Here is a 14634-nt window from a genome sequence, read left to right as displayed (position 1 = left end):
CAACAGTTGATAAGCATGTACCTACTAAATATAGTAGAGCTTCTAATGTGTCAGGTGTTGTGTCAAGTGTTAGAGACACCAAGAGAGGCAAAAATCAGTTCCTACTACCCTCTAGTGACAATACTTTGCTGGAGAACAGGTTCATTTTCACAAGGGGAAGGGAGAGAGATGGGACAATACTATTACTGCTTTGGGAAGCATTTCCTGATTTAATGAAGAAACAACAACCCTTAACATATTCATTAAAGATTTTGATGCCTTTCTTCCAAGGAGATAAAAGAAATCTGCCCTTTTTTTGCGTGGTCAAAATATTTCAATGAGAGAAGTCCTGCCAAGCTTATGGCATAAACTTCAGCTGAAATATAACCTCATCTAAGCTCATTTTCCTATTTCTAAGGCCCAATAGTGTCATAGTCCATGGAGGGGAATGAAATCATGAATGTGGGCACCTACCTCTTTCCTTCCTTGTAAAGCAATAGCTTTAGCAATATCACATTGGGAAGGTTTTGGGTTGTTTTTTTTCCCCTAATCTGGGTATCTGATGTTTCCTGGACTTATTTCTCAAGTATAAATATAAGCTGGTCCCATTTAAGAAAACCTGCTATGTTCAAATCTATCTTTTCCAAAACAGCCGATCAAGATGGGAGTGATGATCCATCTTATAAAAAGATGATCTATAGTTTCTCTAAATAGCAAACACCCTTAACATGGTTACAGTGAATGTAGCTTATGGAAGTTCCAAGTGTATCTAACTCTGCAGCATCTCAAGATCTGTATCCTATAGAGATAGATGACTGTCCTCCACTTTCAGCACTAATTGATGCTTGCATTTGAAGCCTGACATTCCCTACAACACCCCCCCACCCCTGCCCCGGCTTATCCTACCTGCTGCTTTGAGGAGAGCTGCTAGCTTCGTGGACCCTCGTCCAGCAGCGACGTGAAGGGGGGTGGTTCCATCGTAGGTTGTACTATCCACACAGGCATCGCCCTGAAATGCCACCCACCAAAAGAAAGAAAGAGTGAGTAGAGGAGCCATATTTCCTTATGTCAGTATAGTCTCTTCCTAGCCATGCCCAGTGGCTGCCACACTGTTGGCTCTGCATTTTCAAAGTGCCAAGCCAGTGGAGAGAGAAAAATCTAAGGCAATGAAGTGGGATATGGTGAGAGGCTCTGATAGGGTAGACACTATTATGGCTTAGTAGTTCCTTGTTCTTGTGCCTGACCCTTCCCTTCCACAAGGAGGGAAGAATGTCTCCGTATCTATTCTCTTGGGGCTCTGTCCATTTTTCAGTCTGGGCCTTTAAATCAGGGGGCAGTGAGCACACTCACCTCCAATAGCAGGCAGCCGGCCAAAGATACATTCTCTTGTTCAACAGCCAGATGCAGGGCAGTGCGCCCGGATGTCTGTTCCTGAGCATTGACATCTGCTCCAGCAGCAATCATCAGACGAAGGCATGGCATACTGTTGATGAGCATGGCCAGGTGAATTGCGTTCAAGCCTATGGCACAAAGTACAAAATGCAGAAGTCACTGAAGGGTGGTGGTGACCTGGCACCAAGAACGGCACACTTGGAAAACCCCATCAAATCAGTTGCAGAGTTTAGAAAGTCCCTCTCTGCTTCTACTCCTTAATGGTCCAAGGTCCAAGTTTTTCTATAGAACCAACATAAATTTATCCCTCTTGCGACCTTGTCTGTTTCCTTTTCGGCCATTCTCCTTCTCTGATGCACAAAACATGGCCAATCTTTGAAATAATAACCCTTCATTTACTTTTGCTTGATTATATCGTAGCTGTCTCTTTTACCACCTATCATACGCCAGATTCCCTCTAAGAGCATTAATTCAACAACGATAAACAACAGAAAGTCATGAGATGATGAGAAGTAGGTTTAGCTGGGGCTTTGTTATGAATAATGGCAGACATTTACCACGTGCCCATCTACCACGGCTACAGAAGCTGCCACAGAAGAAAAGTTAGTAAAATCAATCATTCATTTTCATGGAAAGCCAATGTGATTTTTTTCCCTACCTTCGCCATTAGGATGATCGATCAGTGGTAATGTCTTTTTGTGCCTTAGTAATATGCTCAGAATTTTGTCATCTCCTTCCTTTGCAGCTAAGTGTAAAACCGAGTTGCCCAGGCGGTCCAGAAGGCTCACATCGGCACCAGCCCTCAACAGATCCTCCACCACATCTTCCTGCTTGGTGATGACTGCTAAGTGCAAGGGGGTCTGGAAAAGGTAGGGAAAGGAGGGCAGGACCCATATTAGATCAATGGAGAAAAGAGGGAAAACCCTACTAATTTCTACAATGTTATCAGAGACAGAAGAGGTCAGGATTGATTCTTATTCCTATAGCCGCTTGGAAGTTCTTGTCTGACCTGTAGCAAATCTTTATACCATAGGGATGAGGGTACTCCTTCTATCATCTCTTCAATGAATAGTATTATATAAGGTGTTTTAAAGGCCTTAGTTGAGTTATCTTAAAATTATACTAAGACCTTTGGGACACTTTGTACATTAAAAGGTCACTAAATATATATATTAAGTATTTACAGGAAGAATATGGAATATATGCTTTAATTAACCTATTCTTTAATTCATACTTTTATCATCACACTGAATTTTTTTTTTTTTTTTGGTGAGGCAATTAGGGTTAAGTGACTTGCCCAGGGTCACACAGCTAGTAAGTGTTAAGTGTCTGCGGCTGGATTTGAACTCAGGTCCTCCTGAATCCAGGGCCGGTACTCTAGCCACTGCACCGCCTAGCTGCCCCCCATCACACTGAATTTTTAAAAATTTCCATTAGAATTGATGAGGATCACAGATTTAGAGCAGGAGGGGACCTCATCCAACCCTTTCATTTTAAAAACAAGGAAACTGAGACCTAGAGAGGCTAAATGCCTTGACTTAAATCATATAGCTGGGGCAGCTAGGTGGTGCAGTGGATAGAGCACTGGCCCTGGATTCAGGAGGACCTGAGTTCAAATCTTACCTCAGAAACTTGACATTTACTAGTTGTGTGACCCTGGGCAAGTCACTTAACCCTCATTGCCCCACCCCACCCCCAAAACACACACACACACACACACACACACACACACACACACACACACACACGCATATATAAATAATATAGCAACAGTACTGGGTTTTGAACCCAAGTTATCTGACATCAAACCAGTGTTCATTCCATTGCGTTGTTCAGTCATGTTTGACTCTCCATGATCCCATTTGGGGTTTTCTCAGCAAAAATACTAGAGTGATTTGCTATTTCTTTCCCCAGCTCATTTTACAGGTGAGGGAACTGAGGCAAATAGGGTAAAGTGACTTGCCCAGGGTCACACAACTACTAAGTACTTGAGGCCAGATTTGAACTCAGGAAGATGAGTCTTCTTGACTCCAGGCCTGGTGCTCTATACACTATGGTGCCGCCTAGATGCCCAATCATTCCACTATTCAACAATGATAATACTGTATAATATCTCTAAGCATATTTGAATTTCTTTCTATTAGAGGCTTGTTCTCAGCCAATATTGTCAACAATTGTCAACATCTCTACTCAAAACTTTGAGTCTGATTTAGGACCTCTATTGGCTGTCCTTTAGCTCACTACACCTAGGGCCCAGCCCCTTAATTAAGGGACGTGCTGTGTGGGGTAGCTAGGTGGCGCAGTGGATAGAGCACCAGTCCTGGAGTCAGGAGTACCTGAGTTCAAATCCAGCCTCAGACACTTAACACTTACTAGCTGTGTGACCTTGGGCAAGTCACTTAACCCCAATTGCCTCACCAAAAAAAAAAAAAAAAAAAGGAACGTGTTGTGATTGATTACAAACTGATGCAAAAAGACAATTTTCTCTATTAAAATGGGCCATCTGTTTGCTGTCTCTCTTAAGCCCAATCCATCCTGCTGCTTTGGAGCAAGGGATTCATCCACTGTGAGTGGCTAAGGGACTTGCTTGGACCTTGGCAGGGACTCACTGGATAATGGAACAGCCAAGCTGCTGATACCTCAAAGGGGCCAGTGGAGTTCACTGTCTAGGAGGCAGTAAGTCGATGAAATGTTGATAGGAGGTTCTGAAAACTTTATGTGATATGAAAGAGGGGATTAAAAAAGATACCTTAAAAGAAAGAAGCAAGATAAACAGTCACGAAAGCAACTTTCTTCTAAAGAACTGAGATCCCCTGACGATGGAACAGTAATATTCTATCTTTATACAATTAAGACTTTTGTCCCAGACCAGCAAAGATGCAAACTATCCTGTCTAGCAATGGCTATTTGCATACTTTCCCCTTCAGTGGGCAGTTACTGGCTGTGACTCCACCAGAACAGCATCCTATGCATGTCACAGATTATGCTAGATATGTTTAGTGGAGGGAGAAAAGCTGTCTCCTTCCAGGGTCAGGTGTTGTAGATTATTTGGAACAATAGAGTTCCAGCAATCTCTAAGGTTTAATTACATTAATTATCAGGGCTGCCATAAACTAATAAGGAAGAATCCTTCCTTTATAATACCCCCGCCCCTTTTTTTGTTTTGTTTTTTAGTGAGGCAATTGGGGTTAAGTGACTTGTCAAGGGCCACACAGCTAGTAAGTGTCAAGTGCTGAGGTCAGATTTGAACTCAGTTCCTCCTGACTTTTAGGGCCTGTGCTCTATCCACTATGCCACCTAGCTGCTACCCCCCCACCTTTTTAAAGCAAGTTGGGAGTTCATCTGATTAATTTAGTTTCTAATTGGAGACATGGGCTCAGTAACTAAACTTCAGAATAGTTCAATAAACTCAATTTAATAAACATTTATTAAATGCAAGTGGTACCGTGCTAAGTAAGGAACGAAGCTGAATGTGAATCCTAATGATGGCTGACACGGACATGACATGGTAAGGTTTGTGAAGCGCTTTATGTTCACAAACAGCCCTTTGTGGGCTGTTTAGCCCTCTTGGGGGCTAAGGAGCACAGTGGATAGTGTGCTGGGTCTGGAGTCAGGAAGACCTGAGTTCAAATCTGGTCTCAGACCCTTACTAGTTGCAGGACCCTGGGAAACTCACAACCCTCTTGTCCTCAGTTTTGTTGTCTGTAAAATGGGCTGGAAAGGGGGCAGCTAGGCGGCGCAGTAGACTGAACACCGACCCTGGAGTCAGGAGTACCTGAGTTCAAATCTGGCCTCAGACACTTAACACTTACTAGCTGTGTGACCCTGGGCAAGTCACTTAACCCCAACTGCCTCACCAAAAAAAAAAAAAAAAGGGGGGGGGGGCTGGAAAAGGAAGTGGCAAACCGCTTCATTATCTTTTGTCAAGACCCTAAATCTGGTCACAAAGAGTCAGGACTGGAAACAATTGAACAAAAAAACTATACCTATACTTATTTCCATTTTACATATCACACACTGTTGTTAGAGCTAGGATTTGAACTTGGATTTCTCCTGACCCTAAGTCCAACACATCCCTTTTCTCTTTCTTTTCCAAACAAAAAGCAGTTATGGCTAACCCTGAGGATGACCAAGTAACAAATACATAGGACCACAGTGTTAGAGGTTAGCTAGTCCAAACCCTTTATATTCCAGAGGAGTAAACTGAGGCCCAGGGAAATCGAAGTAACTTGTCCAAGGATACACAAATAGGAAGTGTCAACAGTGGGATCTGAACCCAGGACTTTTGGTCCACTTTGCTTTTGTATATTCTGAAGGTGCCTCTGACAGTGCTGTCTGCTAGTGTGCCACTAGATTCCAGGTCCACACTCGTTCCAGATTCCTAGCTCAGCACATCCCACCCACTGAAGGTTCCTCATATTTTTCTACTACAGTACAGACCCAGCAGCCTCCAGCTCCTGCTGTCCAAGACCCTTGTACAGCTGTCCTTCATCTTGTGATTAAAACAATCCCTGACTTTTAAGTGGTGGCAACAGGACCGTACAAAACTAAAAACCTGCTGGCTCTTCACTCATTGCTCTTAGGCGAGGCCCCAGGTTCGTTTGTATGTAGCAGCTTTCAAAAACCAAATCCCAAGAATGTAGCCAGGAAAGCCTGCCTAAGGACTCGGTGCCCAGCTCTGCCACAGTTGGTATCTGAATCAGACAATTCTCTTCCTCTTTCTGGACCTCAATGCAGCTCATTTGAAAGTGCAAAGCACAAAACATTCTGGTCACCCACTCCTCAGGGGATCGTGAAGTCCTAAAGGGAAAGGACCTGCTCAGGTGCTGTGGAGTGCAGGAAGAGGCATGGCTTTGGACATGACCGCTGTCCGGACAGGCACTAACATTTCTATCAGCGAATCCACAAAATAAGGACTAAGTTAACATATCTGCTGAACACGTTACATTGCAGCATTCATTATTAAATTCCTAACACAGCTTGTTATATTGACTTAAAATGAAGGTCAAAAAAAATGAAGGTCAGGGAGGCAGCTAGATGGCATAGTGGATAAAGTACCGACCCTGGGTTCAGGAGGACCCGAGTTCAAATCTGGCCTCAGACAGTTGACGCTTACTAGCTGTGTGACCCTGGGCAAGTCACTTAACCCCCATTGCCCTACAAAAAAAACCCAACCAAACAAACAAAAAAATGAAGGTCAGAAGGACGTTCTGACATCAGGTGCATGTTGGTCCTAAGGGGAAAGTCAGCCTTTGGTGATGTTTGGGTCAGAGGCAATAAGCAAAAACCAGAACCAACAACAAACAATTTTAATTGGGGGAGGGGAGGGTCAGCAATAGTTCTGCCAAAAAAAAAAGAGGGAGGTGGAACAACAAATTTTTTAAATGCACAGAGAGAATAGAAGAAAGTTCGAAAGAAAGCACAGACAAGTAGGCCAGTTTTGAAAGTACTTTGTAAGAGCAGCTAGGTGGTACAGTGGATAAAGCAGCAGCCCTGGATTCAGGAGGACCTGTGTTCAAATCTGACCTCAGACACTTGACATTTACTAGCTATGTGACCCTGGGCAAGTCACTTAATCCTCATTATACCACCCAAAAAAAAGCAAATGGTATAAAATGGAGATTTATGGTTTCATATAGAATACTTTTTTGTGTTTTGTATATATGGAAATGTCTGGGTTTTTTCTGAAGTCCAAGCTCAGAATAATTTTTTTTAATGAAAAGGCACTTTGAGAAGTCAAAGATCTTTGTGCTGTTATGATTTATACTTATAACAATATTTATTATATGTATGCAATACTGCTGGCAATACCAGCAGTCTGAGGTAGGCCAGGATTATTTTATGGAGGGGGAGACAGAGAAGCAAGATGATTTAGCCAAGATCTCCTTATCAAATAAGTGATGTGAGCCATGAATAGCATACCTCCCACAACTCCCCCTGCAGGTATCATTTTATAAACTTTCCAGCCTCACTGGAGTTATGACCCCAACAAAAACTTTGATTGTGGTCCCATCCACCCCTTCCTTCAGTTTGGAGCTGCTCTAGAATTTTTGAGATGTTGTTGGCAGCTATGTGGCTCAGTGGATGGAGCACAGGACTTAAGAGTCAGGAAGACCTGACTTCAAATCCTACCACAGATACAAGCTATGTGACTCTAAGCAAGTCACCTATAGCTTTTCTGTTTCTCATTTTCCTCATCTGGAAAAGGGAGATGATAGCACCTACATCACTGGGTTGTTATAAGGATCAAATGGAGAGCACTTTGCAAACATCAAAGCACCGTATAAACTCTAGCTATTTTAATTATTATTATAAATATCACTTATTTCAAAGCAGTTTATGCTTATTTACTTTTTACCTAATTTGCCAAAACTTTTGCTCTTTTGCAAAATACATGTCTTTAAGGGTAAAAAACTCCCCAGCCTCCCCCCAATTATCTTGAATTCATCAGTAGTTGGTAACACAGCTGTGCACAGGCCTAGGCTGAGTCTTTGTGGTCTGGAGCCTAGCTTCTTAAACTGTAGGTTGTGATCCCATTTGGGATTGTGTAACTGAATGTGGAGGTTGTGAAAAATTTGGCAACAGTAAAAGGTTATGTATACCTGGGGTTATGTAAAACTTTCTTGAGTGAAAAGGGATCACAAGTGGACAAAGTTTAAGAAGCCCTGGTCTAGAGGGGAAGTTATGGCACTTGGAGGCAGGAGAATGGATTTGAATCTCAAATGTGTGACTTTGGGCAAGCTCCCTGTGCCTCAATTTTCTCACCTGTAAAGTGAAGAGGTTGGACAAAGTCCGGCTCTAGAGTTATAAATTTAGCACACAAGACTGGTGGGGGGAGTGGCTGGCCAAAATGACAGCACTAGGTAAATGTGCATTATTATTTTATAGGTCATTTGGGTTGTTTGCTAGTCCATCTTCTACTGCCTGATCTGTAGCTGACTCACCATTCATAGATACTGATTACATCTTTCTTGGAAAGAGAAGGAATATGATGCTGCCACTTTTTGAGTATATTTGTTATTAAAAAAAACTATACTGGCTCAAAGAGGCTTAGGGTAGAAAATGATATGGCAGGATTGCCTGTATATTGACTGGAGTACCTCAGGGATTTGTAATTGTGTCCATAGGGGCATTTACTGCTCAACCTCCCAATGGATGGAGCTATTTGAGTTTCTGTGGCCTAGATGTGCAGCCAATATGGTGATGAGCATCTCCAAACTTAGGCTTGTTTATAGAGGTGAAGTAGCCAGCTTGTCTCTGGGACCATTCTTAAAGTCCTTCCAACTTATCAAGACTGGGATACCCTGGTATACCTTCTAAGAACTCAAGGTTCCTTCCATCCTACAATCTACAGGGTGAATTTCAATTATTTATATTATTTTTTCCCCAAAAGTAACTGGGGGGTTAGTTGACTTTTTCAAAAGAAAATCCCCTTCAGTGATATTTTCTTGACCTATAGAATGGAATTATAAAATTTTAAATTATTAAATGTTTTTTTCTCCCTTTAGTCCCTCCCTCCTAACAATAGGTGGAAAGAAAGTCCTTATAATACACATGCATTGTCAAACAAAACAAATTCCCTCCTTGGCCAGTGCTTAGAACAGTACCTAGCACATGGTAGGTGCTCAATAAATGCTTACTGACCAATCATGTTAAAAATATGACCTACAGGGCAGCTAGGTGGCACAGTGGATAGAGCACTAGCCCTGGAGTCAGGAGGACCTGAGTTCAAATCCGGCCTCAGACATTTGACACTTACTAGCTGTGTGACCCTGGGCAAATCACTTAACCCTCATTGCCCCACCAAAAAAAAAATATAACCTACAAATTTTTAAATCTCGATATTACATTATAAAGTATTATAAATATTATTATGAATATTATAAGTCAGCATTATAAATTATTATAATTTATTATTATAAGTCTTAGAAATTAAAGAAATACATTTTATATTATAAAATCTTAAAATTATTATAAATCTTAATTAAAGAAAAGTATTATAAATATTAATTAAAGAAAAAAAGCAAAATATTTTTGGCGGTGATAGAGAATTATGTCTTAAGAATACTTATTCCCATCGAGGTTGATACAGACAACCCTTGAATGAAGTAAAGTTGCATTTGTTTAATCAGTCATGTCACTGAAGTTGAGGCAGCTTGGTGGCTCAGTGCATAGAGTGCTGGACCCAGCTGGAGTCAGGAAGGCCTAAGTTCGAGTCTGGCCTCAGACACTTACTAGCTATGTGACCCTGGTACAGATGTTTCCAAAACAACTAAAATGAGGCTCATGCCAAAACCCTGGTTACATGTGATCCCTCCTGCAAATTATGAGTCATAAACCAATGGAGAATCCCCTACTTCAGTATCCTTTTTGTGTCATAAAAGACCAGTTCCTTTATTACTTTCAGCATGACAGTCAGAGAAAGAATATGATGAGAAATCAGGCGTGTAGAACCTTTCAGGAAACAATGACCCATCAAGGGGAAAATAAATCACTTGAGAGTCATGCACAAGTAACTTAATAGATGTTTGTTGCTTTAAAATAGAAAAATGGTTTGTTTTTTAAATTAAGAACTGGGAACTTAACTCAATATGACAAAAACGACAACAAAAACCTTTACTTCATATTCTAGCTCAGAGGGAGAGCCTTCCCTAGACTAAGGAAATATTGTTTTTGTTTTGTTTTGTTGCTTTTTGTGGGGTAATGAGGGTTAAGTAACTTGTCCAGGGTCACACAGCCAGCAAGTGTCAAGTGTCTGAAACCAGATTTGAACTCAGGACCTCCTGAATCCAGGGCCTATGCTTTATCCACTGTGCCACCTAGCTGTCCCCAGACTAAGGAAATATTTGGAGAAAAGGAAGAATAAGGAGACAACTAGGAAAAGTAAGAGGAAAGGGAAGAAGGGACAAAAAAAGAGGGAGAGGAAAGGAAACAAAGCAAAATATGGTGGGGGAGAGGTGGGGAAAAGGCAGCGTTGAGACAGAGAAAGATTAAAGGAGAAGACCTTCTTCTAGGCACAGAGGGTTGGATGGTGTTTTGTTCTGTCGGGGGGGGGGGGGGGGGGGGCGCGCTGGGGGGAGCAACCATACCAAGAAAGTAACAGATTGTTCAAAGCAGGTCCCCTTTGCAATGTGGTCAAAGTGGATCCACTAACTCTGCAGCTGGTGTCATCCTCTGGATGTATTTAAAGACAACTACTGATTTTGTAAACCCTTTTAAGAGACCCTCGATTTCTTTTAAGGCCCATTTAATATCTAGGGTACTAAAATATCTTGTGTGCTTCTCTTTTCTCCTCCCTTGGTCTCTTTTCCCTTTCCATTTTTTTCAAACACACCTTTTTTTTCCTGAAATCTTCCGCTTTTTTTTTGTCAGTTATCACTTGAAGCACTCTTTTGAAAGCCCTGAATATTTTTGATCCTCTGTATACATTTTGATTCTATTGTGTATATTTGAGCCTTGGATACATATTATACTTGCAATAAAAGTATTCCCCCTCCCAATAGTCTTTAGGTTTCTTATGTATTATTGACTCATAAATTTTCTTCTCCTTTCTTTCCTAAGTACATAGAGGAAGCAGTAAGAAAAGCACAAAGAACAGTTGGTAAGTGACTGACTTACCTAAAGATTTTGAGTCCAGAGTGGTTTGAATTAGTATGTAGAGTATCTTCCTCTGATCTGATTAAAGTTGTGACACAGTGTATGGAAGACAATGTATCAGGCATTTTAATATACTTCCCTTTTCCAGTATTCCAAAAACACCCAAACCTGAATAAATCTTTAATTTATTCTTTCATTGTTGCCATTGTCCAATCATTTTCCAATCGTGTCTGACTCTTTGTGAGCCCATTAGGGATTTTCTTGGCAAAGATACTGGAGTGTTTTGCCATTTCCTTCTCAAGCTCATTTTATTGAGGAGGAAACTGAGGCAAACAGGGTGAAGTGACTTGCCCAGGGTCACACAGCTAATAAGTATCTGAGGCTGGATTTGAATTCAGGAAGATGAGTCTTCCTAACTCTTGGTCCAGCACTCTGTCCACTATGTCACCTAGATGTACCAAGATGTTAAAAGTTAATTGTGTCACAATTAATAGAGTATAGTGGCTCACCCAGAAATAAAAAGTTTCTTTTTCATGGAGTAACATCTAATATAGAGGATTTTTAAGATATCAGTACTGAAAACTTTTCAAAGCTATGCCACATTTTTTAACTACATAGAGGGATAAATGGAAAGAACAAGTAATCAATCATCTGTAGGATAAAATTTATTCTAGGGCCTAACTGGCCCATTTCTCAGGGCCTGGAAGTTCCTATATTACCTTTTCTAAAGAAAGGTTGGGAATTTTCTTTAGCCAACTTTAATTTTTAAAAATATGTTTTATTTTTTAATTGAAACTGACTAATCTCTGCTTACCTGGTAGAGATCATTTCTCATGTTGATGATATCATCAGAAACCAAACCAGTTATCACTTCTAGAAGGTTCCGTACCAATTCAGCATGAAGGTGGATGATGGCTAAGTGTAAGACACTAGAATGTAAAGATAGTGACAATAATCAGTTAGTGGGGGAGGGGGGGAAATCACTTAATGATTTAGTAGGCTTATATTTAATGATCTCTAAGCACCAATCAGTGGTCTTCTAAGAAAAAGATGATGTTTGTCGCTGGTGAACTTTTTTGAGTGTCCGGTTTATGCTGACCTAGATACCATTTGGTGATAATGACCCAGCCCACATTGTGGGCTAAGAGAGTGGAAGAAGAAGAAAACTGAACTGAACTATTAAGAGAACACAAATAAAGGTGTTGGGCTTTATATTAACCAGGCTTGGAGCAGCTAGGTGGTGCAGTGGATACAGCACCGGCCCTGGATTCAGGAGGACCTGAGTTCAAATCTGGCCTCAGACACTTGACATTTACTAGCTGTGTGACCCTGGGCAAGTCACTTAACCCTCATTGCTCCACCAAAAAAAAAAAAAAAAAGAGTGAGTATATTAACTAGGTTCTCAGTGATGCCAAATATAAATTTTCCTGGAGGAGAAATGTTAAAAGTACAAAATTTATTCAGTTAATTTCTGATTAGCAATGTGAAGGTATACTTCCTTACTTATGTATAGACAATCACCTGATCCATGGATTCCTGTTCGGGGTAATGTCTTAGAATCCTCTTGTGAAAATGTATAAAATATGTGGCAGCTAGGTGGCGCAGTGAATAAAGCACCAGCTCTGGATTCAGGAGGACTTGAGTTCAAATCTGAACTCAGACAGTTGACACTTACTAGCTATGTGACCTTGGGCAAGTCACTTAACCCTCATTGCCCCGGAAAAAAAATGCATAAAATAAAACACATAAGATGATGTGGCATTTAAAAAGGTTCGAGAGACAATATTTCCGGGTAACTTAATCATTTTATGAATAATGCCAGAATTATTAAGAAGTGAAAAGATCCATTCAATTGAACTTTGAAATGAGGGTCATTTTATTCACACGTTTCTTGCTACTTTAAAATAAATTCTATTTGGGATTGAACATTGGCATGAAGAGGCCTGTATTACGTGAAAAGTGTTTTTACAAATAATAATAATAATAATAATAAATTTTTAAAAAGTGTTTTTACAAAAATATTTTCATAGCTGAGCTATGTTCAGTGGAGGTCCTTTGCTGCAAGATTTCTATCAACACTTGAAATGTGGGAAAGGCATCAAGCATATGGACTATTAAAAATGTCACACTTTACAAAATGACTAATATGGAAACGTTTTACATAATTGCACATGTATAACCTAAATCTGATTGCTTACGGTCTCAGGGAGGGAGGGAAGGAGGGATAGAATTTGGAACTGAAAACTTTAAATAAAAATGTCTATTTTTTAAAAATTTCACACTTTTCAAAACTTCCTAAAGAATTTCCATGTGTATTTCAGAGAAGTCATTTTCCCTCCCTGTGGGGATTTCCCTATGGTCAGGAGTTTTGATTTCTTTTTTTTTCCTTATCATCCATGTGATGACTCATGGCCACAGGATTCAGATTGTTAAGTGTTAGCTAAAGATGAAAAAAAGCTTAAGGAAAACCAGCCATGTTAGCAGGGAAAGATGTCCGTTGTCTCTGTTATTACAAATCACTCCCTTTGGCTGAACCTCATCTCTCTAACCCAGTGACAATGATGATGGTGGGGAGGAGGAAGAGGAAGATAATAATTATTATTACTGTTTTCCTTGAACACATGATGCTGTCATACATACACTAAGGCCCAACTCATTAGGATAGATGTTGCTGCTCTAAATTGTTACCCAAATCCCTTCAGACTGGTTGTGTAGGTAAGGAAAACCACCTGTTGTCTACATGCTCTCCCTACATGCTTAAACACAACTTGTTGCTTGGCTTCCCCTGCTCCTATAATATACACAACTCTCCTTCTCCAGTAGCCATTTCTTGTTCTTTTAAAAATTTGTCTTTATCCAATGGTATAATGAAATCCAAATATATGTGCCAAATGTTGACAGCAAAGAAATAATTATCTAATTCTAATCCTTCTGATTGCAAAAATATTTCTTTTATCTTGTAGGAATCAGTTTGTAGACAAGATCTTAAGTTCTGATTCTTTTCATTCTGCATTATTTCATGCAGACCTCTTCATATTTTTACAGTCATCAATTTTAATTAATAAAGATTTCTTATTTTGATCTCATTAGCTCTGCATTTCCCCTGAAACGTTCACTAGAAAGAGGAGTCCTTAATGGTTTTCCGTTTGAATTATATATTCTTTTGGACTAAAAAAAAAAAAATTCTGGTATACAGTTCCCATGGCATCAGACACAAAGGTTGTATGAATGTTCTGGTACTGTAAAATAATAAGGTCAGTGGTTATACCACATCCTTGGTTGCACTGCAAGGGATGAGAACATAGATCTCTGATTGCTTGGATACCCAGGGTTACTATTTGCTTTATGGATCTGCTTCAGTTTTTACACTAAACTTAAGGGGGAAAAAATCATCTCAGTGATGAAACTGATTTCAGTAAATTTTAGTCAAAGCATTGCATTGTGACAGTTCATTACTGGCCTCTGAGCCTGTCAGAAGACCATCATGAAGGAACTCTCTGGTTTGTTTCCAAAGAGAACTCATGGGGATTGGCTAGTTATGATGGGAACAGAGTTTCAAACTACATAAGAGTAGAGATGGAGAGCTCTGCACAAAGGAATCATTGACAGATATTATCACCATGACATGAACCAAACACACTCTACCTAGGTACAAACCAAGGAAAA

At 40.3% G+C, this 14634-nt stretch overlaps 1 protein-coding gene across 3 annotated transcripts in view; it reads right to left on the bottom strand.

Moving 5' to 3' along the window:
- The window catches only part of NFKB1 (nuclear factor kappa B subunit 1), a 178009-nt gene that overhangs the window by 10823 nt on the left and 152552 nt on the right, over nucleotides 1-14634 (bottom strand). For all 3 annotated transcript variants that reach the window (XM_043972943.1, XM_043972944.1, XM_043972942.1), the window contains 4 exons: nucleotides 11783-11897; nucleotides 2030-2231; nucleotides 1330-1499; nucleotides 886-988 (listed from right to left, as the gene is read on the bottom strand). In XM_043972943.1, the coding sequence (XP_043828878.1) occupies nucleotides 886-988; nucleotides 1330-1499; nucleotides 2030-2231; nucleotides 11783-11897 (590 nt within the window). The remainder of the gene's footprint in view (nucleotides 1-885; nucleotides 989-1329; nucleotides 1500-2029; nucleotides 2232-11782; nucleotides 11898-14634) is intronic.

This window comes from Dromiciops gliroides, chromosome 6 (genome assembly GCF_019393635.1).
Source record: "Dromiciops gliroides isolate mDroGli1 chromosome 6, mDroGli1.pri, whole genome shotgun sequence".
Classification (NCBI taxonomy): Eukaryota; Metazoa; Chordata; class Mammalia; order Microbiotheria; family Microbiotheriidae; genus Dromiciops; species Dromiciops gliroides.
Note: the sequence above shows the minus strand (reverse complement) of the source record. Positions and strands in the feature narration are given on the sequence as shown.